The 25,292-nt window shown below is 33.6% G+C and overlaps 2 protein-coding genes across 2 annotated transcripts; both read right to left on the minus strand.

Moving 5' to 3' along the window:
* Positions 1-931: 931 nt before the first annotated feature.
* Positions 932-2,846, minus strand: LOC126828040 (paired mesoderm homeobox protein 1-like). The gene is made up of 3 exons (XM_050557622.1): positions 2,690-2,846; positions 1,758-1,942; positions 932-940 (listed from the first exon to the last, which is right to left on the minus strand). The coding sequence occupies exons 1-3, from the start codon at positions 2,844-2,846 to the stop codon at positions 932-934; spliced, it is 351 nt and encodes a 116-aa protein (XP_050413579.1).
* Positions 2,847-7,351: 4,505 nt separating this feature from the next.
* On the minus strand, positions 7,352-22,946 carry LOC126827992 (receptor-type tyrosine-protein phosphatase alpha). Its single transcript, XM_050557574.2, has 26 exons — positions 22,729-22,946; positions 22,269-22,406; positions 21,812-21,946; positions 20,855-21,115; positions 20,260-20,397; positions 19,649-19,783; positions 18,846-18,983; positions 18,131-18,268; positions 17,885-17,981; positions 17,390-17,487; positions 16,508-16,707; positions 16,145-16,232; positions 15,815-15,891; positions 15,359-15,395; positions 15,145-15,242; positions 14,407-14,535; positions 13,925-14,070; positions 13,476-13,611; positions 12,861-13,007; positions 12,286-12,388; positions 11,788-11,861; positions 11,226-11,366; positions 10,638-10,769; positions 10,134-10,291; positions 9,649-9,784; positions 7,352-9,105 (listed from the first exon to the last, which is right to left on the minus strand). Exons 1-26 carry the CDS (start codon positions 22,895-22,897, stop codon positions 9,034-9,036), a joined length of 3,321 nt encoding a protein of 1,106 aa, XP_050413531.1. The 5' UTR covers positions 22,898-22,946; the 3' UTR covers positions 7,352-9,033.
* Between the last annotated feature and the right edge of the window lie 2,346 nt (positions 22,947-25,292).

The following is a 25,292-nucleotide window of genomic DNA, read 5'->3' on the forward strand; positions in this document are numbered from 1 at the left end:
ATGAGCAATTAACTATATTTCTACGGCTAGTCATATCTACCTAATATTTGTTATTCGTATTTAATAATAAGACATTTTGTAGTTTATGGTATATCCTAATATCTGGTAGTGTCTTTTCTATTGGTCTCTCCCAGGTCTCTCCCAATAGACAGGTTTTGGTTTATCACAGTGGGTGAAGATCGATTTTTTGGGGGGACCCGAAAATTATCAGATCAGTTTTAAATCCAAATGATAAAATAACATTTTTAATATCAGCTTTGTTGATGAGTAACATTTTGACTTTGTTGGCGTTACCAAAGTTATTATGAGACCTTAATGCATGCGATTTATTATGAAGACAATAATAATATTATTCTACCAAAACATAATACGGTTTCCACCTTATTTCCGTTACAATGAAATTAGAAATGTTCTTAAAGCGTACATGTGCCGGTATTTAATCGAGATAACCTTGTTCTCTTTAAAAAGTCAGCAGAACAGTAGGACGTTAAACCCCATTTCATTTCATTTCTTTAAAAAGTTAACATTTTAAACGAGAGTAGGGGGATATACATTATTTGTCAAGAGTGTCATTGTTCTGTAGATCCTGAAATTTCTCAAGGTCATGAGATCTAACAATATTTTCCTGATAACAATTTGGTTCTAGTTTAAAATTGGCAACAACTTACAATGCGTTCCATAAAATATGTATATCTTCAAAACGCAATTGAAATACTGATAATAATGGTGTCTCGATGCGAAAACTTTCATCACCGCCAAGAACCGACAAGAGGGTTTCGTTCGTCAATGATTAAAATCATTTAAATTTTGGATATGATATGCACATATATAAAGTATATTTCCTTGTCGGTCACTTTTTGTATTACTTGGAGCGATATTAAAAAAGAAACGCTCTTGTCGGTGATTAGTAGGACCCATACGAGATGCTCTATCAATACATCTAAAACAATTTAGATATGAATTAATTTGGAGCACACATTTGTTATAATTTTGTTGAGTTTATCTTCTGGAGTATTCAAAGCGCGTTATTTTACAGAAAACTGTTATTAAAATATATGTTGATTCATTCAGATGGGTTAAACCTCGTCAAATAAGAGAATTTTGTAGGGGTATTTTGAATATTCGATATACAAAGAATTTACATTTGAACCAAATCAAATCCGTTTCATATTCCTTATATTTTCTCAAAATTCGAGTAATATTCTTAAACTTTAAAATTCTTGATTTTTTAAAAAAGTACTCGTGATATTTATTGGAATTTTCGTGAAATATCTAAAACATTTCTAAATATTTCCGGATAATTTTTTAAACATTTCTAGATATTTTTTGAACTTTTCTATATTTATAAAAAAAAAATCATGAATTCATGTTTTCTTTTCTTAAAATTGATTTATTTACACTGAATCTTCTAAATTGGTGTAATGGTATTAAATCATTTGGAAACGTTGACATAAACGGATATCGATTTCTGGAAAAATGAAATAAGAAATGGGGTTAAGGTCCTACTGTTTTGCGCCGATTGGGCTAATGGAAATTGGTTTCTGAAAGAATTAGAAACCATATGCCTCCAAAACATATACACTTACTATATTTTACTAATTATTTTTTTTATATACTATTCTTTAACATGGATTTTATTTTGGGGGAAAGCGTTGGTTCTTTTAGGAAACGCATGGATGTCACAAAATTAAATATTTGTTAGTAAATAATTAAGTTCTTTATCAATTATTAAAAAGGGAATGTGTAATTGAAAATACCTGAACTCGGGCTTCTGTTAAATCAACTTTATCTGCAATATGTTCTCGTAATGTACAATCTGGATAATGCGTATGTTGAAATACTGTCTCCAATTCTCTTAATTGATCCGCAGAAAATGTCGTTCGATTTCTTCTCTGTTTTTTACTATTTCTGTCAAAACTTGTACTTAAATCACCGATACTATCTGAAATAAAATATATTTAAATATTTACAAACAATGCATAATGTTTAATTCCAAATTATGTGTTTATCAGTTATATTTTTTAATATTTTATCCTTAAACCCCACCCTCCCCAGCGCTCCTAAAAGAACAACCGTTATGTTTATTAATAATTTGAGGTATGTATAAATTGCAAAAATATTTATCGATTGTACTTTTCATCCTTTATAGGATAACCACACATCCATTACCCAAGATAAATCAATATAATCCCCAATAAACAAACAAAACCAACAAAATGGAATTAAATATTTTTAATCTTGAGAAATCGAAAAGAAAAAAAGAAATGAAATGAAATGGGGTTTAACGTCCTGGGCTAATGAAGACGGGCATACGCCATACAGTGTGCCATGGGGGAAATTTTGCCCGGACAGCGGCACTACGGCCTACTCTTATATCGGATTCTTATTATGAAAAACTTTAAACATGATTGTTTTTGCTTCTGTTTAATATATATAATTCATTATTTATATATTGTTTATTATAAGTTTATTAGAAATTAATTTACATTATTTATCATAATTATGAACAACTTTAAAAATGATTAAAATTGTTTAGTTTAGATTCTTTATTAAAAGCTTCAGTGTAATTTTAAAACTATCAAAGAATTCCAATATTTGGATGAATTTAAAACTTTTCATGTACGTTCAATTAGCCCAGGTCTTTTGCGTATTTAATCAGTTAGTGCTTTTATTCGATTTAAAATGTTACCTTCTGATTTTGATTCGTAATCCTCGCCGTCGACTTCCTCCTCCTCCTCGTCGATATCATCAACAATTAATTCTTCTTCTTCTGAATCAGAATGTCTCGATGCTTCCAGATCAGACGTAGATGGCAGGCGTGATATAACTAAATTTGATTCCGTCATTTTCTTATTAAATTACAATTGTTTTTCAACAATTTTAGTACAAAATTGAACAGCTTTGTATTTTCCAATTTTTGTCCAGTTTAACTGTTTGAAATTCCCATTTTGTTGTTTTCTGACAATTTTTCTCAAACAAATTATATGTTTTCTTGTAATTCGCGGTTCTCAACACTGGTTTGTAAATATATATTTAAAAGACAATCATGCATAGAATCTTTGGAACACTTTTAGTTAACGTCTGAACTGTCGATGACCCAGAAAGTTTGTCTTGACAAAAAGTGTAACACTTGATATAAGTTGCAAAGTCCCCTGACACCAATTAATTTCACAAACAGAATATTGTTTTAAAACTGTTGACAGCAGTCGGCACCACAGACACTGTTCCCTACGCTTCCTAAGTTTCGACTGATCAAATCTTGTAGTCGCAGATATTAATAAAAGAAACAACCCCTTCCTAATTCTTCTTCATTACAAATAAGAGAAGATCTTTAACTAATCTCTATGAATTGATTGTATTTAAGCTATGAGGTGTAAAAACCTAGTATTTGATCTTACTCCCCAGGTAGCGCTTTCTGTTGGCCAATAAAGCAAGACCCCGCGCGACGGGGGTGATCCAGCTCCAATAATTAGCCGGTTTCACTCTCAGGTGTGTTAGTGATGCTCCCTGGCGCGAGACCCTCTTGTGATCGGCTTAATTTGGTGATCCTTAGTCCCTTTTATCCAGAAATTGTCTCTGTGTATAGAATATCGACACAACAAGATATTTTTTTTAACCTCGAAAAATGGTTTATTTAAAAGATAATGTTCACACATGATGAAATCGGATCGTTAAAGCCGAGATCAATTAATTTCTGTAATCGTTGGGTTTCTTTCTTTTGAACAGAGAAATTATATAATAATGATATATTGTAAAACATTAGCATGTTTTCGAAAGTTACATAGTTCAAGTAGGAAACGGTAGTTTTTGAAGTTTTGTTTTCAGAAATTTTGAAATTGGTGTGTCATATAATGTCGATTTTCCTATTTATTTACTCCCACCCCTCGATCCAAGACAAATCAACAACAACAAAATAACAAAATTAACGTACGCTGTTTAGACATTCCTTGTGTTGGTTTATTTTAATCGAATTCATAAACGTGATTTTCATTTAGTTTTGTTTACTGTTTTTTTCCCTAGGTCACAGTTTGTTGAGTCTATCAGTTTTATTTTGAGGTAACAGATCAATTAAAAATGAATACGAGCATAATATATTAAGTGAGATTATTATCATAAATCTCTACAAAAGGAAACAAGAAAACAAAATGTCGCAACTTTCCATGTCCTGAACGGAAATATGTCATGGTATGGCCAGTTTCAGTGGTAAATTTGACATGGTGGTATCATAAACCAGTGGTTGATATTATGAACTGAATGACAAGTAAAAAAATAATTTTAGAATGTTTGAAACTTACTCCAACGAATCTCAAAGACAACCAGGAAGTCACTCAGCAAAATCTTCAGCCAAAAGCAGATCGAAATGGCTTAATGCCTCAATTTAGTCGGTGGATTTAGGTCTAGTGTGTGGAAAAGACAAGTCATTAATGCACTTATGTGGTTTGTCGAGGTCTTTATTCAAATTCTGAACTGTGGGAGAAGAAATCATTAAAAATTAAACGAATTTAAAACGAAACGAATTATTAAAGGGCGTATGGCTCTATTCTTTGGAACCATAAATGGTTCTAAAAGCCCATATAAATGTAATATGAGTGCATATAAAGTGATTTATATACAATTTTTAAATAAATTATTGTAATTTCTAATCAATTATGTTCGGTGAAATACGCGAACAGTCCAAATTGAACGCCAATCGTTTACACCTATTTGCCCATTCTTCACACCTTTTTATTATTATTTTATCGTTTGTAAATCAGCCATTACTATTTACTCCCGCGTTGTCATGTAGGATATGTTTTACTTTGTTCATTCCTTTGCGCCCGAAACGATAGACTACACGAATCGTGTACGGATTTTAAAATGTTCATTGTGTCTTAAATATTGGATATTAGGATTCTACATTGCATCCCAACATAACAACATCCATATGGATTAAATGGACCAATATTTAATCCTAATTTGTGTTTTTAATTTGGAATATTATGGAAAATATTGAGGTAGAGGTTTAGCTCCATTAAAAGACAGTCTTTTGAAATGTCTGCTCCTCCTTGAAGCAGGGTCCACTGTAAGCAAAATGGACCAATTGCCCCGAATTGAGTCCGGCGTCCAAAAGGGCTTGGGTTTAGATAATCTACTGCAGTCTTCATTTCACTGAAACAGACTTGACAGACAAATGTATAGGGTCCACTAAACATGTCCCAAGTTGGGCTCCAGAGGTTCGTCCTCTGAATTATAACATATTTCTAAATTTTATCCCCGTGATTCAACATTCCTAATCATGCATTCAAGAATTGTAAGTAAATGACGTGTCCTTATTATCTATAATAAAAATTAGATTTATCTGTGATTGTCTATTTTATATTATCCTAAATAAAAGTATACAAAAGATTATAGATTATCTTTAATCAAGATAAACATGTATTGTTAACAGAGATTAATCAAGTGTTATTACAGACTATGATATTTGTAATTATTAATACGTTATATATGTATACTATAATAATCATACAGTTGTAATGTCGTGATTGTTTAGCAGTATTTAGGAGATTTGTCATAACCAAACTACTGTAGCGTAATAATTTTAGTGTTCAGAAAGATCATTTAGTTTATTGATTAAACCGTTTGGTATGTGAATAATAAATAGTATAACCTAACTTGATATGGAATATTTCATCTCATCTGAAGGTCAACTATAATGCTAGCAAGACTCATGCAACATTCACAACTATGATTATAATGAATTATCATAGATGATCCCAAAATCGTAAAATTTAAATTACCGGAGAGAAAGTTATATAAATCTGGTTCATTTTAATGAAGGTAAACAAAAGCCTATAAGTTCATACCCCATTGATGCCTTGGTTTGGCCATTTTGATCCGAGCAATTTTGGTTACTTTTCATGACAATTGTTTAATCTATAAAAAAAATAAAATAATCCAAATTTGACAACTGTGTTTAGGTTCTCTATTAAAATGATTTAAAAGAAATCATTCAAACTTTCGATCTTAATGGGATATTACTTTTATGGAAATAGACGTTAAATAACTAAGAAGAAGAGGGGAAAGCTACATATGCCAATTCCAGGAGTCCGCAGTTCACTATACGTCACTGATCTGGATTGATATCTTATAGTTCCAAACCAGAAAAGGTTATTATGACGTTTCGAATAATTGAAAGTTGTTATTTGGAACTATTTAACCACGCACAATTCCATATGCTTGAAAATGATATACTTAAAGCGAGAATTTCATATTTTGTAAGAAAGTCAAAACATAATTATTTCTATGTCTTTTGCTCAATAGGTTATCAACTCACTATTATACGACCATGGGCACTATTTCCCACCCTTAAAAATCATCGACACAGGAAATAATAACACAATTACCTCCCATGTTTTCCTATTGTCTCCATGCATTAGCTACCTTCAAACGTTGGAATTTGAAGTTGAAAATGATGTTTTTGCCAATTTCTCAGCTGGCAATAGTGAATTATAGGATTAATAGGATTATTCTTTAACAAGGTAGGACGGTTTATGGATACCATCTATTTTAAGGCTTTATTTTAATAAATTTTAAAAATATGAAATTGTAGCTTTAAAGAGTTGCATTTTGTTAGGTGTCGTTCCAGAAATTCATGATATTATGACATTCTATATTCAGATAAAGTATTGATTTAGACATCAGAAGTTAATTCAAGATCTATAATCCTCTTATCGCTTTGTTAAAACAGAGTAGGGGTTCATTTTAACACATCATTTAGATACTCTTACTGTAATCAGGTTTAGCCAATCAGCTGGATCTTTCTTCTGGATATATCGGTAATTCTACCAACCAGCAGGGCTCTTACAGATCAGATCATGTAACACCATGTCGCTCATTATCTTTAAGCTAGACTCTTTATTAAACTGATCATCAGGAATTAAGATGTGTTGAAAATTTCCAGGTTTATTAAATATGTACGATAACTTGCAGATTTAGAATGCAAATAAACACCAATTTTGGATCCCTCTAATGAGATAGTGTCATTTGATGCTCCCACTTTTTTGAAGGACGAGGATCGTCAAGGAACACCGTTAAGGTAAATTGATCCTCTTTTAAAAATATCAATAAAACTTTTTGCTACTTATGAATACAACTAAGAAGAGATGGGAGAGAGTGTTCTGAAACATATATTAGTGGCACCGAGTACATATACCCATAAGCTTTACAACAACATTTCCTTTCTGGAGCAAAAAAAACACAAAATTCAAGACAAATTATATTATAATGAATAGGTTTATTTACATTCGCGGGTAATAATTTACACTATAATACAAGCAAGACTCTTTAAATAATATAGGCCAATATCTACAAATATAATATACAAATATAGAATATATTATACATTTTCATTAAATACAAATATGATAAATAATAAGAAAAATATCAGGATGAAAGAAATGTAGGGGCATTTTTCCTTTAATAATTCGTTTTGAAACAATAATTTAATGTAAATTAAGAATGGAAGAATTATTTGTATATAAAATAAACCTATAAACAAATAGAAGTATTTGTAACTGAGTTATAGTCTGTATAGTGCCGGATTAAGACGCATGGGGCAACTGCATGCCCACCGACCCTCTCCCAAAAGTCAGTTGAGACTATATTGAATTTCAATCATATAGAAAATATTATTGATTATTTATTGATTTGAATATAGACGTTATATAATAGAACAGCACTATCTCAAATCAGTGAATGCTTAATGGTTAGTAATTTATGTCAAATAATAAACTTCAGTCCACCTTCAATGTTCAACAATGCCCAACCCTGCCGAGCTGATTTAATTCATTTCAAATGATATAATATCGTACAAGCACAAATACAATTATCAAATCAAAATATACTATAAATAAATTTACTTAAATATATTTTAATTAAATTTATTTTCTACTCAAGTTTATATAATGATTGCAGTTGCTTACAAATTCGGGTAATCCGCCACTGGTCTGATATCAAGTTTGTTTTATTGACGTTGATCTGTTTCGACAGACCTACTAATATGTAACTCCATACTTGCCTTTAAAAATCCCAAATTGATTTAAATAGTCTATTCATTTAATAGGTAAAGTTAAAGAATATAAGAGAACTGATAGACCATATAAACACCGATCAGTAATTTTACTTCTTATTAGTTGTCTTTCAAGATTCCAATTCTATGAGAGTTTTATCGCGTCTTAAAAATATTTTCAAATCATTTCAAAAACTTCTGAATGCTATTTTATTTTAAGAGAGTCTTAAAAATATTTTCAAATCATTTCAAAAACTTTTGAATGCTATTTTATTTTAAACTTATATAGCAAGACAAGAAAATCTTTTCCATTTTTTCAAATATATTTGTTTCCATTCTTTTTTCTTCGGAATTATTCTTTTTCTAACAATTTTAGTTCAAAAAATGTTTTATTAAAGATGCCTACCCGCAAACAAACTGTGTGATTTGATAATCTATTAAGGCTAAAAGAAAATTCAATCTAATTTATACATCAAAAGTGTGCTACAGATCACTCTCAGAACATTTTAATCGCAACAAAACTACAATATGCCGCAACAATATATTTTAAGCAGCCTTGTTTGCCACGTGACTTTATGGTATTTTTCTTGTTCCTTCACCATAAATCTCGTAGTCGAAGTAAATTCTTGGATTATAATCTGCCAACTTTCTTTCTCATTGTTAATCGCAGAGTCAACTGGACGTTTAAGTATCTCACTGTTCTCACAATCGCTAGCCATTAGATCAACATATACAAAGCAGCCCTTATGCCGCTCGAGCAGACTGACTGCCAGTTAGTCACACCTTACATTTTAGTCCCACGGTGCTTTTCAGTGAATCCAGTAATTTTCTAGTAAGATTGAGTGTTTCTACTTTATTAAACGAAGCCATACTTTTATTAGAAATAACCATCGGATAAATAAATTCGTGGGAGTGCATCTTTAAATTGGAAAGACAAAATATCACATATTATGCTGGTGAATAATTATTTTTTATATAAAATCAAATCAAAGATTACTGTAAACCTTCATACTGTCTAAACATCTGGTTGCAATTGTATAACAAAACTTGTACTGTTCCTGAAAAACAAAGAAAAACAACGTCAATATACGTATGTTTTCATATAAATCACATTGAAAATCGCAAACTTCAAACTAATAAAGTCATTCGATAGGGAATACACGGCAATGCAGCCTACTTTCCTAAATATTTCCTGCTCACCCACGTTTAAATATAAAAACTTAAAGGGGTGAAACCTGTGCAGATCAGAAAATTATGAATTTAGATTGGGTTTTTTCCTTACAATAAAAGGGTCAAATGTTAAAAAAAAATCAACTCAGTATAGTGAACTCTGTTCTATAGATATCGGACAGGACTATAAACGGCGGAAGTGACAGTGTCAAAAATATGTATAGCTGAACAAGGGCAATAACTCGGCTATGGGGAATTGTTCGTTGCAAAAAGACTATTTCGAAGAGCATAAAATTAATTAACAGATGAACAACTGGCTACAGATTTCTTTTCTTTTCACGAGGATAAGCTGACAAGGGCAATAACTACTCAACTAATGGTTCAATGGCCCTTAATGTTTACAGCGTAAAAACTGAGACGAGATTACTTACATAAGTTGAAATAGCTTCTGGCATCATAATTTGTATTTGTCGTATCGTAGAAAAAATGTCAATTTCTTTATCCATCTTTAATCTGGAGATTATTAAAGATGCTGCTGATAACATACCACTTCTAGATATACCATTCCTTGTATATAGAAATTCACATAAATGTACAATTAGTTTGATACCACATTATTAGTTATAATAATTGTGTAAAGTTATTGTATAAACCAGCTTCAATCTACATAAAGGATTGTTTAATACCCAGATCATGGGTTTTCCCAATTCAATTTAGCTAATGAAAACTTCCCCGTGCTTTTTCGGTTACTCCCTTTTATGGCAGATCACAGAAAACTAGCAAGTCGCAACAACGGTTTACATCGAAATGATTATCAAATTAATATATCATCAGCGACCACAAATATTAAATCAATAGTTGTCTCACACAGCTTTAGTATATTTAGAAAATAAGAAAATAATGTATAATTACTTACAAGCACTGGAAGACAATAGGATTATGAAAGTTGGTTTGTCTTTGATTGACTGTCTCCAACACAGATAATATAGGCGATACAGCTCTGGGTACCAGTGTATCTTTAGGCCAACAGTTCAATACAAATAATTTTACAAACTTTTCTTCTGATAGATCACTCTGCAAAAGAATCATAGATAACTTTTGAAGGAAGGTAATTTGGAATTGGTTTTCAGAAGTAAAGAAGGAAATGGAAAGTATGTTGTCTGTGATCAAACGAAGATCTAGACACGAGTCTTAATGAATCAGAAATGTAGCTGACAGTACTGTACTGGTACAGCGAATATTGGAAGCTGGATACTAATACTTCGGGCACTAGGTCAGTGGACGTCTACAGTAAGAGGGTACCCCAGTAACACAATGCTTACAGAACAACCCCGAAAGACAACGATTGGGTTTGCAACACTAGTTTTGGATAAGTCTTAGATTTGAAATGTGACCTACAACAAGATGTTTATGTACTCACCTTGGTTTGTAATTTAAAACACAAATTATATTCGAGAACATCTTCAGCACAGATACTAATAGATGTACATCGTATTTTAAATGGCGAAACCAATAATTCTTCATTCTCTTCGGGCCAGTAGACACCAAAATCCTGCATGCAAAGTTGATAAAATCAGTTTTAATTCACTGTTAACAAGTTCGGAAATTTGTCATAAATTCTGTCAATGCAGAGGATGCAATGGAAGCAGTCCAGACAATAGCTATTGTTTGAGTGAACCTATAGGAATTGGAATACTTAGGGGTGATGGGACAACACGCGGACATCTTTGCTTCGAAGGTAAGCATAACTGTAAAGTTCAATTGTTATGACAATGTCAAATTCATTGGCATATCAAATATTATACGATTTAAAGCGACAATGCATAAACTCAATTTCTGAAAACTAGTAAACTTCGAATTATAAAAGAAATGAAACGAAATATGTAGAAGGGCTTGATGGCGATATCATTCGGTGGAACCGGAAGTTAAATAAAGCTATTTCACACATACATGTAGGATCTGTGTTTTAATCAGAATGTATTTGTCTAGCCTGTGTAAATATACATACCGGTAATCCGTTTTGAGCAACCGAGGGATCAGCAGAAACAATAGACTGTACATCCATACCATAAATCATTCTCCAGAAATCTACAACTGTCTCCTCTAATGGCATCTGTGTTGTTATATAACCACCCGCTTCTGCGATAGACTGGTATATACAAAAATAACATACACATATTATACGATTTAAGCCCTGTGTAATCAAATTTGGATTACAGTTTCGTTTCCTTTATTTTCAGATTTTTTACACAAAATTGTACATAATCAAAAATAAAACGAAACGAAATTGACAGTTTGATTTAAGGAACAAGTCTACCGAGTATATCCAAACATATGAAACAAGAAAATTGTCAGCAATGGAGATTATCAGAATACATTTAAAAACATTGAAACGTATCAGCAAAACAACAGAAAAGATATAACAATTCAACGGTTTGTTAACAATATATTTTGGTTAGTTTGAGCCCAACAATTTATCTGTCTCTACCGGACAAAAATCTTAATCAAATCAATCCTGTACTAGAAATAGTCTACTATGAAGATATTAGACAGGAGGTTAATGTACATACCGGTAAAGATACAGCATTAATGTAACTTGTGGTTCCTTTCACTGGTGTTGTTAAAAATACTCTATATTCGTCAGCTGTAAAATAAAATGCCGTGGCTTATTGGATATAAGTAGTAATGGTTGATTTTTGCAAGACCCTGGTTACTATTTGTAGAAAACTTCTAATTTACAGAGTTAAAAAAGTTAAAGTTTGATTCTGCTTTTGAATCATTAATTCAATTACATTTAACGAACATTCTATATGATAGAGGCAACTGCAGCTTAAAGAGGCAAAATCTGGGAGATCCATTGCTGATACTAAGGTGTTGTATCCTCAATTTACGAATGGGGTTGGTACTGTTTTTGCAAGGAGTTTAACATAGGGTCGTTCAAAATAACTTACTCAAAGTGGGTCAATGCTTTGAATAACATAATACGTTTGGTCTAAGATTATTTATAAAAAGTGAGAACACCTCTTCAAATGTCAATTTATTTCATTAAAAATATATATTAAAATTACCTGGTAGGTATCTATCTGCCCATCTATTTTTGATAATATTCTCTGGTGCCAAGGCTGCTTTTGTTTCTTCGGGAGATAAATGCTGACGCAAAGCCAATAAATTCTGCAATAAAAAACAGAATATAAACTAATGTCTCATTATTTTCCGGCCCATCGTCTACAAGAAAATTTTAAGGGAGGCTATTTGAAGTGATATAGTTGGTTATATACGGAAAGAGTGGTTGCCATAGTGCTTAGTTCTGTTTGGGATATTGAAAGATGATAGCGTATATAATATGTATACATAAATGTAAGGAATTAGGATATCTGGTATCACGAAAGTAGTACAAAAATCTGCCAGTATGTGGCGTATCATAAGGTCCTAGGACAACTCCTTAAGGTACATCAATATTTCCTATTTTACGTTAGATGTTCAACCCCGAAATCGTTGTAGATGATTCTGATTACGGCTACATATTCCCTTGAGCTCAACTGCAACCAAACCTAAGTTGGTAAAGAACTACTATAGAAAATCTGGACTAGGATTTGTGCTTTAATCGAGTGGTCTGAGTGTGGACTTTGCTAAAGTTACCAACCTGATGTTCTTTCTTGAGTTGTTTTTCTAGATCTGACCCCAGTGCCACGCCTTTACTGAAAACTTCTTCAAATCTTGTAGTGGTATAGAAGGTGTTTTTACTGATCAAAGCTTCGTACAAAACATGATGTAAAAATATATATTGACACTGAAATATAATTATCACATAATAAATGACGTGTAAATAAGTCAAATATGAAGTATAAAATAGAGAGTATACATACTTATTTTGAATATATATATAGAGAAAACATTTGTTAAATATAGAAGATACATATAGAGTATAGAAGTCAAATATGTGGTATAAAATTAAAGTGTATAACCTCGTGGGTTTTCTCTGGGTCCTCCGGTTTCCGCCCACTGCTAAAGACCCCTATGTGCAAGCGAATTATTGAAATGACCTAGTTTGTGTCGAGTGGACGTTAAACCCCATTTCTCTCTCTCTCAGAGTGTACATATGGAGCAAAATAAGTCAAATATGTGGTTTAAATAAAGAGTACTCATATTATTGAGTATAAGTTAGTCAAATATGTGGTATAAATATAATGTATAATAATACAAATGGTAACTAAAACCTAGCAAAACTATTTAAACATATTAAAATTATATATTCTACCTTAGTTTGTACCATGTTAACTCGGTCTTCTCTCATGGCAGTTACATATTTAAATACATTTATTTTATTTTCAACACTGGCTTGCTCTAACATAGCATCCAAACCTAAAAACGTCCCAGTTCTTCCCACACCAGCACTAAAATAAAACAAACAATAAAATGAATAGAACAGATACAAAAAATTCTTAAATATTAAAATTACGATGTGCCTTTTGAGTTTATGTTGTATGAGGGGCGGTTTTATATAAGCTGATAAAGCTTGTTATAGCATCCTATATTTATCATAGATTCTGTAAAAGTTATTGAAGAATATATTGTTTAAATCATGTAGCATGATGTAAAGAAAATTATATTAGTAATAGTCTAAAATAACAAAAAACAAGAATCATATTGAATTTATATACATGCCGACATCTTTCATAAATCTCATTCATTTCATCCAACACTTACCTACAATGCGTCACAAGTGGTCCCTCGTCTTCAGTGGCGGCCAATTTGACTAATCTATAAAAATAGAGTAAAGCAGGAACCGATGGGACACCATGATCTGGCCACGAGGTAAAATGAAATTGTAATATTTCTCTCTGGTCTCCACTCTACAATAAAAATAGAACAAAATTTATCATTATACAGATTATAATATACTATGATACATTACTTCATAGTATTCTAAGAAGAGCGCCTTGTCGTTCGGATCGACCCAAAAACCGAGGCCACATCTAAACTAAAGGAACCCATGACAGTTAGAATTCAAAATAGCGGGGCTGCCCAGGCAACAATTCTCTCATAGCGCGGCTGCCCAGGCAACATTAATTTCTCCCATAGTGCACTACATGGCGCATATTATGCCGTCCTCATTAGCCCAGTCAATGTAGAAAATTAACATGTTAAACCCCATTTCATTTCATTTCCCTAAATCAATATCAACTTACCTGTCTTTCTGTCATTTCAAATATTCTAATTGTATAGTCTGATCGTCTGATCTCTTGTTTATTGTGGATCTGGTAGGTGTTAAATAAAACCTTTTTATCTAAATCTGGCCAATAATGACTACATTTAATCTAAAAATACAAGAAAACACAAGTCAGATCACCCAATGTCTTCGATATAATTACATTCTTTGTTTCATTGCTATCATTTCTTGTAATTTTATGTTTAAAATAGTACATAAATTATTTTACGGGATTTTTCCCAAAGTTGACCAGTTACAATCTGAAGACCCACGCTTTACCCTTGCTACGTTAATGAATAAAACAAGATGGGTGTATATAATAAATGTTCCACCCAATCCTTTGGTATAGTTTTTACACAAATATTGACATTTACGTCTCATAAAGATTGGCTAAGTGTCCAGAGAGAGAGAGAGAGAAATGGTGTTTAACGTCCACTCGACACAAACTAGGTCATTTCGGGACTAACATATGGTTTAATTTTATTTCAATAATTCGCTTGCGCGTAGGGGTCTTTAGAAGTGGGAGGAAACCGGAGGACCCGGAGAAAACCCACGAGGTTGGACAGGCGACCCTACTCCTTGTCACGTACAACCTGGGATTCGAAACCACGCCAGTCGACTCAATGACAGACTTTATGATACAGCGCGCGCACGCTAACCATTCAGCCATCCAACCCCCCGGCTAAGTATCCGACAATTTGTTTTATAATCATATTACCTTTCCACCTTCAGCTAAACTCGTCAACATAACGATTCGTCGGGCTTTCACATCCCACATCATCCTCCAAAAATCATTAATAGTATGTGGCAGACATCCTGAAAATGTAAAGATCTCGTATATTTTTGAAAGATTAATATACAATCGACACCGATTTCTGTTTTAATAAATTAATATCTAAAGTCTATAAGTGCCTTATAATAGTGTTTCTTACCTTGTGTTGCTATATATTTTCTTTGCTGTTTGTAACCCTAAAAATAAAAATAATGGATCCGTCTAATTGAAATTATACCAATATTTCGTTCCATGTTATATTTTGGCTGTTTACGCCACTACGCAGAATGTGGTTGATTTACTACAGATCAGCCTTCCAATCAAGACCAGGTGAACAGAAAATTTCATGATTTTCTCTAAATGCTTTGATTATTCAGAAACTTGATTGACTTTTTAATCAAAGCCAAGAGTACAATCATGATGCCTTTACGCGCCAAGAGCGTACTTTTCTTGGACTTGTCTTTGAAAAGAAGAAACAGACAGATTGGAATGGTATTTGGAACTGGTCATGCAACAAGTAGACTACCAATGAAGTGTTTTGATGGTTCGTTACAAATAATATTCTAAGATTCCTGTAGATGAACCGATTAAAAGATGACTGATAGTATGTTGTTACCTGTATGTAATTAGCGTTGATATATGTTGATGTTTCATCACCTGTTAGAGTAGGTAATTTTACTCGTGTATCATCATCTAAAATAAAAAAAACAAACAATATGAACCTTAAACTTTAACCCTGGAGGCATTCCTCACAACCAGGAACAGTTCTAACGGTCTCGAGTAAAATATTATTAATTTCATACTAAACTCTTACTAGATGTTCAGTACATGTACTTGACTAATCGCTTCACCGAAAAGTGATGGCTGATTGTTTCTCTCAGATAATTACTATTAACATGATACTGCTACTGAAATTATATATATAATACCTGTATTTTATACCTACATGGATAAATTGCCAGGAACCGATTCTTCTTTTTATTAGCAGGCCTGGTACCCACATCATGTTTTTTAGTTAAACCCTTTGGCAACATCTAATTAAAGAAAAAATTATATAACATCTAATTAAAGAAAAGATTATATATGTTCACTTTACAGCTCCCAATGACAGTCTCGAATATATACGCGTTCATTATCTGAACAAATCCTACTACAAGAATACAAGTTGCATAACTCGAATGTTGTAATATTAGATTATCAAAGGATTCATTGAGTTACAAGGAAAACTTTAAAGCAACACATATACGAATGGCAAAATGAAGTTCATTCTTTTATTTGTTTTTATTTGGATATTAAACTGTTCATTTACCTGAAATTCGCTTGAAAATTCATCTTTTGTTGTTTTCCTCTCTATTGTATATCTAAGATCACTAACATCAATTGCCTTGTTTACATTGTTTACATAAACATTATCCATATCAACGGTTCCCCTTTCTTCCTCATAGTTATTATCATCATCTGTATCATCAAACTCATCCTTTAAATCCAATACTGGGTTCACATTAAATACTGAAAACATAATACATAATCATCAGTATTAACAACTAGATCTTATACTGGGCTAACATTAAATACTGAAAACATAATAAATAATCATCACCAACTAGATATACAACTAAGTTCAAACTAAAAGGTAATTCATAACATATCATCGCCAGCAGCAACCGTTATATCTAATATTCGACTTTCAAGTGGTTCAAATTATAGGGATACATATCAAAACCATCTCAATCGGTAGGTTTGGGAAAATTATGTGAAATAAAAACCGAAAATGGCAACCATCTTGGAAATGACGACCATTTTGAAAATTCAAATGGCTAACGAGATTTTCTTACTAAATGATCTAAACGGACAACCATGCAAATTTTAGTGTTTGTTCCAGGGGAAGACTGTTACAGTTATATGCCCCACTAATACAGTTCTCAATAAGTACACAACACATTCTATCACCCGTTACAATGAACGACTAAAACATAACATATTATATAGCATCATCAGTATTATCAAACACAAATATCAAATATATTTTCTTTTGGTCTCAAATTTTGAACGGAACAGCAACATTCATGGATTTGCATCAGCGGAGAACATCGGCGTCTTCTTCAATAAATATTTTGTAATGGGTTGGTTTTATTTTCAAAAGTTAAATTGCGTAATGTACACGTTCAAAAAATACAGTTTTAATATTTACCTGCAGCTCGGTTTTCTAATCCTGTAATTTCCCGACCGATCGTGTTATTATGAAAGTCATCTCGTAGACGTAATCGACTTTCTTTTTCTGCTGAACGCCTGAAACAAATTTAAAAATCTTCAATAATTGACAAATGTGAATGCCGAACAAATAATATCGTACTTTGAATCTGAATGATAGAAATCTTATAGTTATCCTGTTATGTACTTACCCAACAAAATCATTGAACTACTTACGAGACCAAAAAAGACAAGAGAGGGGGAGAGAAATGGAGTTTAACGTCTAATCGACACAAACTAGGTCATTTCGGGACTAACACACGGTTTAATTTTATTCCAATAATTCGCTTGCGCGTAGGGGTCTTTAGCAGTGGAAGGAAACCGGAGGTTGGACAGGCGACCCTACTCCTTGTCACGTACAACCGGGGAATCATTTATATTAAAAAAGAACCACAAAATATGTCGTGGATTTAATATTTCGTATCATACAACTTACCTTCGAACTAGGAAGACGATGATTAATATTATAAATAATAATAATATAGCAGCAGCAATACCAACAGCAACAAACATCATGGACGATTTGGGTTGTTCTGCAAGGAAAAAAGGAAAATTCGTTGCCACGTATTTTTTACAATTTATTGGTAATCGTCAAATGCAAGAACCCCCATCTCCCCACCTCAGAAAAAAAATGGTTTCTAGGTTTTACTTTATATGTATTTATTACACACGAAATACTTACGTTTATTACAATACATAGTCTCCCAACCATCTTGACAAGCTTGAGGACATGCTCCAGTAGATTTATCACAAGCATCATTACCAGCACAGTTACCACAGGTTAACTTACATCCTTCTCCATGTGTACCATCATCACAAGCTGTAATTATTGTAAAATATACCGGTGCTTAACGTCATACCAACAATTTATTTCAAGATTAAATGGTATTTTTTTAGGAAATATTAGAGAACTCGGCTTGGACGGTATACAAATATAGAGTACGTACAAATGCGAATACCCGCTATGACAGTGAAATATCCACTAGCCACTATTACAGTGAAAAGGCCTCAATTACAGTGCAATCTCCACGCTTACAGTAAAAAAGGCTCTATTACAGTAAAAAAACCCAACACTATTACAGTGAAATGCTCACTATTACTCTATTGCAGTAAAATACCCCCTGTTACAGTGAAATACTCACTATTACAGTGAAATCCCTATTGCAGTGAAATGCCCACTATTACAGTCCAACACCCACTATTACATTAAAATACCCACTATTATAGTGAAATGACCACTATTACACTTTTCGGTACGATTGCTGTTTGAATTTTATTTCAAATACACATGGAAATATTGATTGATGACTTAAGGAAGACTTTTTATTTCTACAATTGAGAATAAATTACGTGCATCTTCTTTAGTAAAAAAAAAGCTGACGCAATAAGTTGTTTACCTTCAGAACATAGTCCCTCTTTCATACCAATTACACATCCTTTAGGACAGTTACCAGTTTTCTTATCACATATAGCATTATCCTTACATTTACCACATTTATTATTACAAACTCTACCATACATACCATCCTTACATTCTACAAGATGAAACAGATTATTATTATTATATACCATCCTTACATTATAATATCCCTGTTTTCTATCGGGGGTGGGGTGGGGTGGCCGAATGGTTAGCACGTGCACGCTGTATCATAAGGTCTGTCATTGAGTCACCAGGCGTGGTTTCGATTCCCTGGTTGTACGTTTTCTAACCTCGTGGGTTTTCTCCGGGTCCTCCGGTTTCCTCCCACTGATAAAGACTACTACGCGCAAGCGAACTGTTGAAATAAGACTGAACCATGTCTTAGTCCCGAAATGACTAAGTTTGTGTCGAGTGGACGTTAAACCCCATTTCTCTGTCTCTCTCTGCCTCTGTTTTCTATCACATAAATTTAAAGGGCACATGAAATTCTGAATTTCGATAAGGTTCTTCCTAATGTCCCAAAGAACAATCTCCGTAAACTTGAAATATCTGTGCAGAACTCGACGGACCAAGGTTGTAGGTGACGACAATACACGTCTATGCCGGACAAGCCTCTCATCCATGACTGGATCGCCAGACAAGTTTCTTAACAAACATTTGTCTGCGAAACTACCCTCGGTGGAAGCGGACGTAAAGTCACCACAAGAAGAAGACAATATGCCCACGTTGTGTTAATAGATAGAATATCCTATAGCTTTATTATTGTCATATTTTACTTACCGACACACGTTTTACCATTAAAATTAGGTTCGCATCCATTGACACAAACACCTGTTACTTTATCACACGGTTGTCCACCTTTACAATGTCCACAATGTGAACTACAATTAGTACCAAATTTACCATTATCACATTCTACAAAAAACGGACAATAAAAACATAATAAATAAAAATGTCAGTTATAAACAAGAGACCATACAGACATTAAGTAACATAATTGCTTTGATTTAACTATACATATTCAATTTGACGCGATTTGACTATACATGTCCGATTCAGTTTGACGTGATTTGACTATGCATATTCGATTTGACGTGATTTGACTATACATATTTTGATCTGACGTGATTTGACTATACATATTTGATTTAATTTTGTGCTTTGACTATCTCTTGACTATGATTATTCAATTTGACGTGAATTGCCTATGCATATTCAATTTGACGTGTTTTGACTATACATATACGATTTGACGGGCTTTGACTATAATCTTAATTTTTTTTTTTTAGTAGTTTAACGACCTTTCCTTACTTTGAGTTTCTATAATTTGGTGAAATATAATATTTATTGTTTGACATCACGTGGGATGATGCAGTAAAGACACTTCTTACCTTCGATACAGTTGGGAGGTTTTTGTCCATCAGCACAGCCACTGGTACAATAGCCTGTATTTTTATTACAGATTTCACTATTTGTTCGACATTTACACTGCGTAGAACAAGACTCACCAAACAAACCATCAACACATTCTAAAATGATAAATACATTCTACGGTTATATGCGTTTAAAGTATATATAACAGTCAATACAACTGATTTAAGATGTATTTCGCTTTTTTTATACTTTCGATGACCTCTACTACATGAAGATCTGACTAGTTGTAGGAATAAATCTATTTGTTAAGGCCAGCTTAATTTTCGTCATGGTCGCTGAGATGTAAATAACGTTAGGGTAAGCATTAGGGCTAGGTTTAAGAATTTGATTGGTGATTGGTGTTTCTAGTAGGATACCCACAGTTCCGTGAATCGCACGCCAAGATCTCGCAGCAACAGACCGTTTCATTGGCTAATCCCTCACATCAACAAGAACGTCGGTTATATAAAAACTCTTCCAGATCCTAGTGTAGTAAAAACAAGTAAAACGAAATTTTGAACTATAAAAAACGAAACGAAATGGGATCTGTGTTTTAATCAGATTGCAACTTACCTTGACACAACTCTGGTAACCAGTTAACTCTACATCCATCTTGACAAATACCAGTCGTAGTATTACATGCAGCGCCATCTTTACATTTTCCACAGACAGACGAACAGTTATCATCATAAAACCCGTCAATACAGTCCAGACAAAATGGCGCCGTCCAATGGGGCAGACACTGACAAGTACCATCTAACTGGCTACATGTACCCTTAACACAGCTACCACAATCACTGGCACAATCCAATCCCCATTTTCCTTCCAAACATTCTGAAATACATTAGTGTTGATTTAAATAACACAAAACAACTTGGCAGCAGTTGTCGTGTAGGTAATGATGTATGCTTATTTGTCGCAGACCATCCGCGGGAAGCCGCAGAACAAAATGAAGAGAGCTACATTATTTCATTAAAGATGCATTATGTAATATTTAGATAAAGATCTGTCCATTCTTGCTATAATTAGTTTAAATATAGATATATTGAAAAAAATTCATTCAAATTACGTTATTCTGAGTGTTTAAAGGCTTGACAAAATCTAGCGAAGATTGTACATTATCGTAGCAACGAACATGACAATCGAGTCTTTTATCGTTAAATTTTTAAATTCCGTGGGTGTTCTAATCCATTTGAATCTTGGTCATCGGATATAGTCCAGAGAGCTGATTACAGGCTTGTTATGTAAACAAATGTTTATAGAACATTGGAAGCCAAAATAGAGACCTGTAATAGGCAGATTTAGCTCTTGCATAATGTATATTTAATACGTGTATCAATTTTAGTTGTGCAATGTCCAATTTTAACCTAAATCACATTTATGATCGACAAGATTGTTTATACATTGTCACTCTCTCTGCTACACCTCATATCACCTCTAATGTATTGGGAAGTTCGCATAGCTAATAATTTGTTTTGTACTTTACGTTTTTAAATCCACACATACATATTTCTGCAACTTTATACTTACCATCACATCTAGCACCTTGCCAATTAGCATCACAGCCATTAGGACAAGTACCGTCTTCCTTATCACAAACAGCACCATTTAAACAATGGCCACACTGTTTCTTACAATCGGAATCCCAAAAATTATCAGCACATTCTAAAATACAAGATTAAGTAAATAATATTCTGACTCTATTAATTATTGAAACATGGTGGATTAGTTTATTAAACTATATATTATTAAATGACTTTTCCAGCGTGGTTCCACCTTGTAAATGGAACAAACTCTCGTCCTTCGGATGGGATGAAAAATCGAAGTCCTGTGTACACATTATCCTACAATTGTTGTCCGGGCAATATTCCCCAATAGCACACTGTATGGCGTATGTCTGTTTTTATTTTTCCGGTTGGTGCAGAAAAGTAGGACGTTAAATCCTACTTCATTCAATCATTTATATTCTGGAAAAAAATATACGTACCATCACACATAGGTGGCTTCCAATGTGCTGCACATACTTCTGATGGACAATATCCACTCGATTTATTACATGGTAACTGGTACTGACAATTACCACACGTTTCACTACAGTTAATACCAAATTTACCACTTGGACAGGCTAAAAAAAAATCATCACAATATTAATATATATCATTTATAATGGCCAATGGAATATCTGTGGTAATTATTCAGTCATGTCGAAATGAAATCACCTCTGGTCGGTTTCAGCTTCTTGGCAATAAGGTACCGTATATGAACACTCGATACCACTTGTTAGTTGGCTTATATGTAACAGGGTTTCTATATGTACAACAAAAAATGGTGGCATATTAGAGTTGTGCAGGAGAAAATAAATAGTATATCATATCTGTATTTGCGGATTCATGGCAACAATACCACTACTCCCACCCAGAGAATAGTGCAACATTTATATGTATTACCTCTTTGGCATCCATCTTCTTCATAAAACCCATCCGGACAACCAGACACACATTTTCCAATCTCCTTATCACATTCTTCTGATGTTTCTCGACAGTTACAAGATTTCGTACATTCAGTTACCGGATCAAAATATCCCTTCGCACATTCTGTTGGTAAAGAGGCAGACATTATTAATTATAATCTTGTGTGTGAACAAGATGTTACTTTTCTGCTGAGTTTTCAAGTGTGTACTCTCGGAGTGAAACGGCTGGCTGGATACCCGAGGACTGATTAGTACTGAACTTTGTTATGACTTTTCAAACTCGAATCGTTTACGAAAGTCGAGTGAACACTATTTAACCACGACCGAATTGGCCATTATAAAGGGCGACGTTTGCTAATAATATAAGATATGCTGCCAACTTTTCATTTTAAAACTACAATTAGCGGTCACGTTCTTAAAAACATCCCAGAGAAAGTTTTTCACCTAACCTTAATAATATTCTTTAAACCTGTGGAAAATTGTCCTTGTTTCTGTATATATTATGTAATTGGATTGTTAAAACATCAACTCAACATTAAATAAAAAGTAATTTCGGAACTAACACATAATTTTATTACGCAAAGGGTTCTTTAGCTGTTGAAGTGATCTGGGGAGTCTGTAGAAAACTCATGAGCTTAGTCAGGCGACATACTCGATGACATTTACTGGTGTGGGATCGATCTCTTGACACTTGAATCGATGTCGGCAGCCCTATGTTCTAATGCGCGCTAGACATCTGATCCTATCACCACCGCTAGACTGTCTTAACCGTAATTTATCAAAAAGGGTAGAACGATAAAGAAATTCTTACCATAAATCTCTACTTCACAAAGATTAAGTATTCTAGCTGTGTCTGTTTGTGGTAGTTTAATGGTGATATTAGAGCCGAGTATTGGATTATCACAGCTTATATCATATATTTTACTAACCAATGCTGTAGAATTATACCTAAAACACAACTTATCGTCCACATAAACTTCAAATATTGGTACCATTCTTTGGCGATTTACTGAAACAGATTGAGACAATATTAATCAAATTAAAGGGTCTTTACCGTCACTCAACGATTTACTCGAATAGCAATGGTGTTTAACCTAATCAACACAAACTGTGTCGCTTTGCTTTGATTCTTCGGAAAAAACGAAGTTGCGGTGGCTCAGTGGTTCATCCAGATTTTCCGGCGTGGTTCCCCCTTGTCAGTGATGCAGGACGGAGGGCCTGACAAGGAAAGCTGTCTAGTCCTTCGGATGAGACGAAAAACCGAGGTCCCGTGTATACATTTAAATGCACGTAAAAGATCCTTGGCAGTTGGAATTCGATATAAGAGTAGGCGATAGTGCCGCTGCCCGGGCAAAATTTCCCTCATAGCACACTGTATTGCGTATGCCCGTCTTCATTAGCCCAGCATAGGAGCAGAACAGTAGGACGTTAAACCCCATTTCATTTCATTCATCTCAGTGGCCAAGACGCTTGCTTAGTAACCCAGAGGTCCCGGATTCGATTCTTGTGTTCAGCTAGACTGTTGTTCAGACGGGACAAAAAAAAACAGAGGTAGAGTGTACACCTTGTGCACACATAAGAACCCTTGGCAGTTGGAATTCAAATAATGTCCAAGCAAATAAAGCCTCATATCACACTTCATTGCGGATAACCCGTCTTACGATTGAAGAAGAAAAGTAAGACGTCAAATCGCATTTTATTCATGCAATACTTACATGGATTTGCCACTAGATAGATTTCCAGATAGTGAATTAAATGTCCAGGTCCAACATTTACACTCCACCATTCAACATCGGATGGTGGTAACCCAGTATGGGTGCAGGATCCCTCATTATATAGATTACTTTTATTACCGTCAACAGCCTCATCAGCTGTGTTGTTAGGACAGAACTTTACATTAGGATCACAATAACGATTAGCTTGAGGAAGTGTTGATGACTGAGTGGCCGGTTTATTTAATGCTATGTTTACTGAAAATATAGATATTCACTATTTAAAATAAGAAGCAAAAAAATGAGTAAATACCGCAAATCTTCAAAACATTTGCGCATTTCTACGTTCGGAGGGGTAATTCAAGATTTGTCAAACATATTTCCCAGTTAATTTTACTGAAAGCGTTAATGCATTGAAAATAACTGAATTATTTAATAATCATTGATAATTGAGACAAAGTAGGTCATTTCGGGACTAACGTAAGGTTCAATTTTATTTCAATAGTTCGTTTGCGCGTAGGGGTCTTTAGCAGTGGGCGGAAACCGGGTGACCCGGATAAAACCCACGTTCAAGCTGGGATTCGAAACCACGCTACTTGACTCAATTACAGACCTTGTGATTTCAGGCGCCCGCGTTAAACCACTAAACCATCCAACTCAGGTATATTTTGTTGAAGACTCTTATATACTTTTATTCTGCCGGCCATCCGAACTTCAGTGACACGTTTTCAGCTGTATGATAGATTTGGAGATTATGTAGTTCGTTTATGAACGGTCCGATCAGAGATCGTTCCTAAAGGAACTAAAGATTGTGGACCAAATTCAACAG

The sequence above is a fragment of the Patella vulgata genome, chromosome 7 (genome assembly GCF_932274485.2).
Source record: "Patella vulgata chromosome 7, xgPatVulg1.2, whole genome shotgun sequence".
NCBI lineage: Eukaryota > Metazoa > Mollusca > Gastropoda > Patellidae > Patella > Patella vulgata.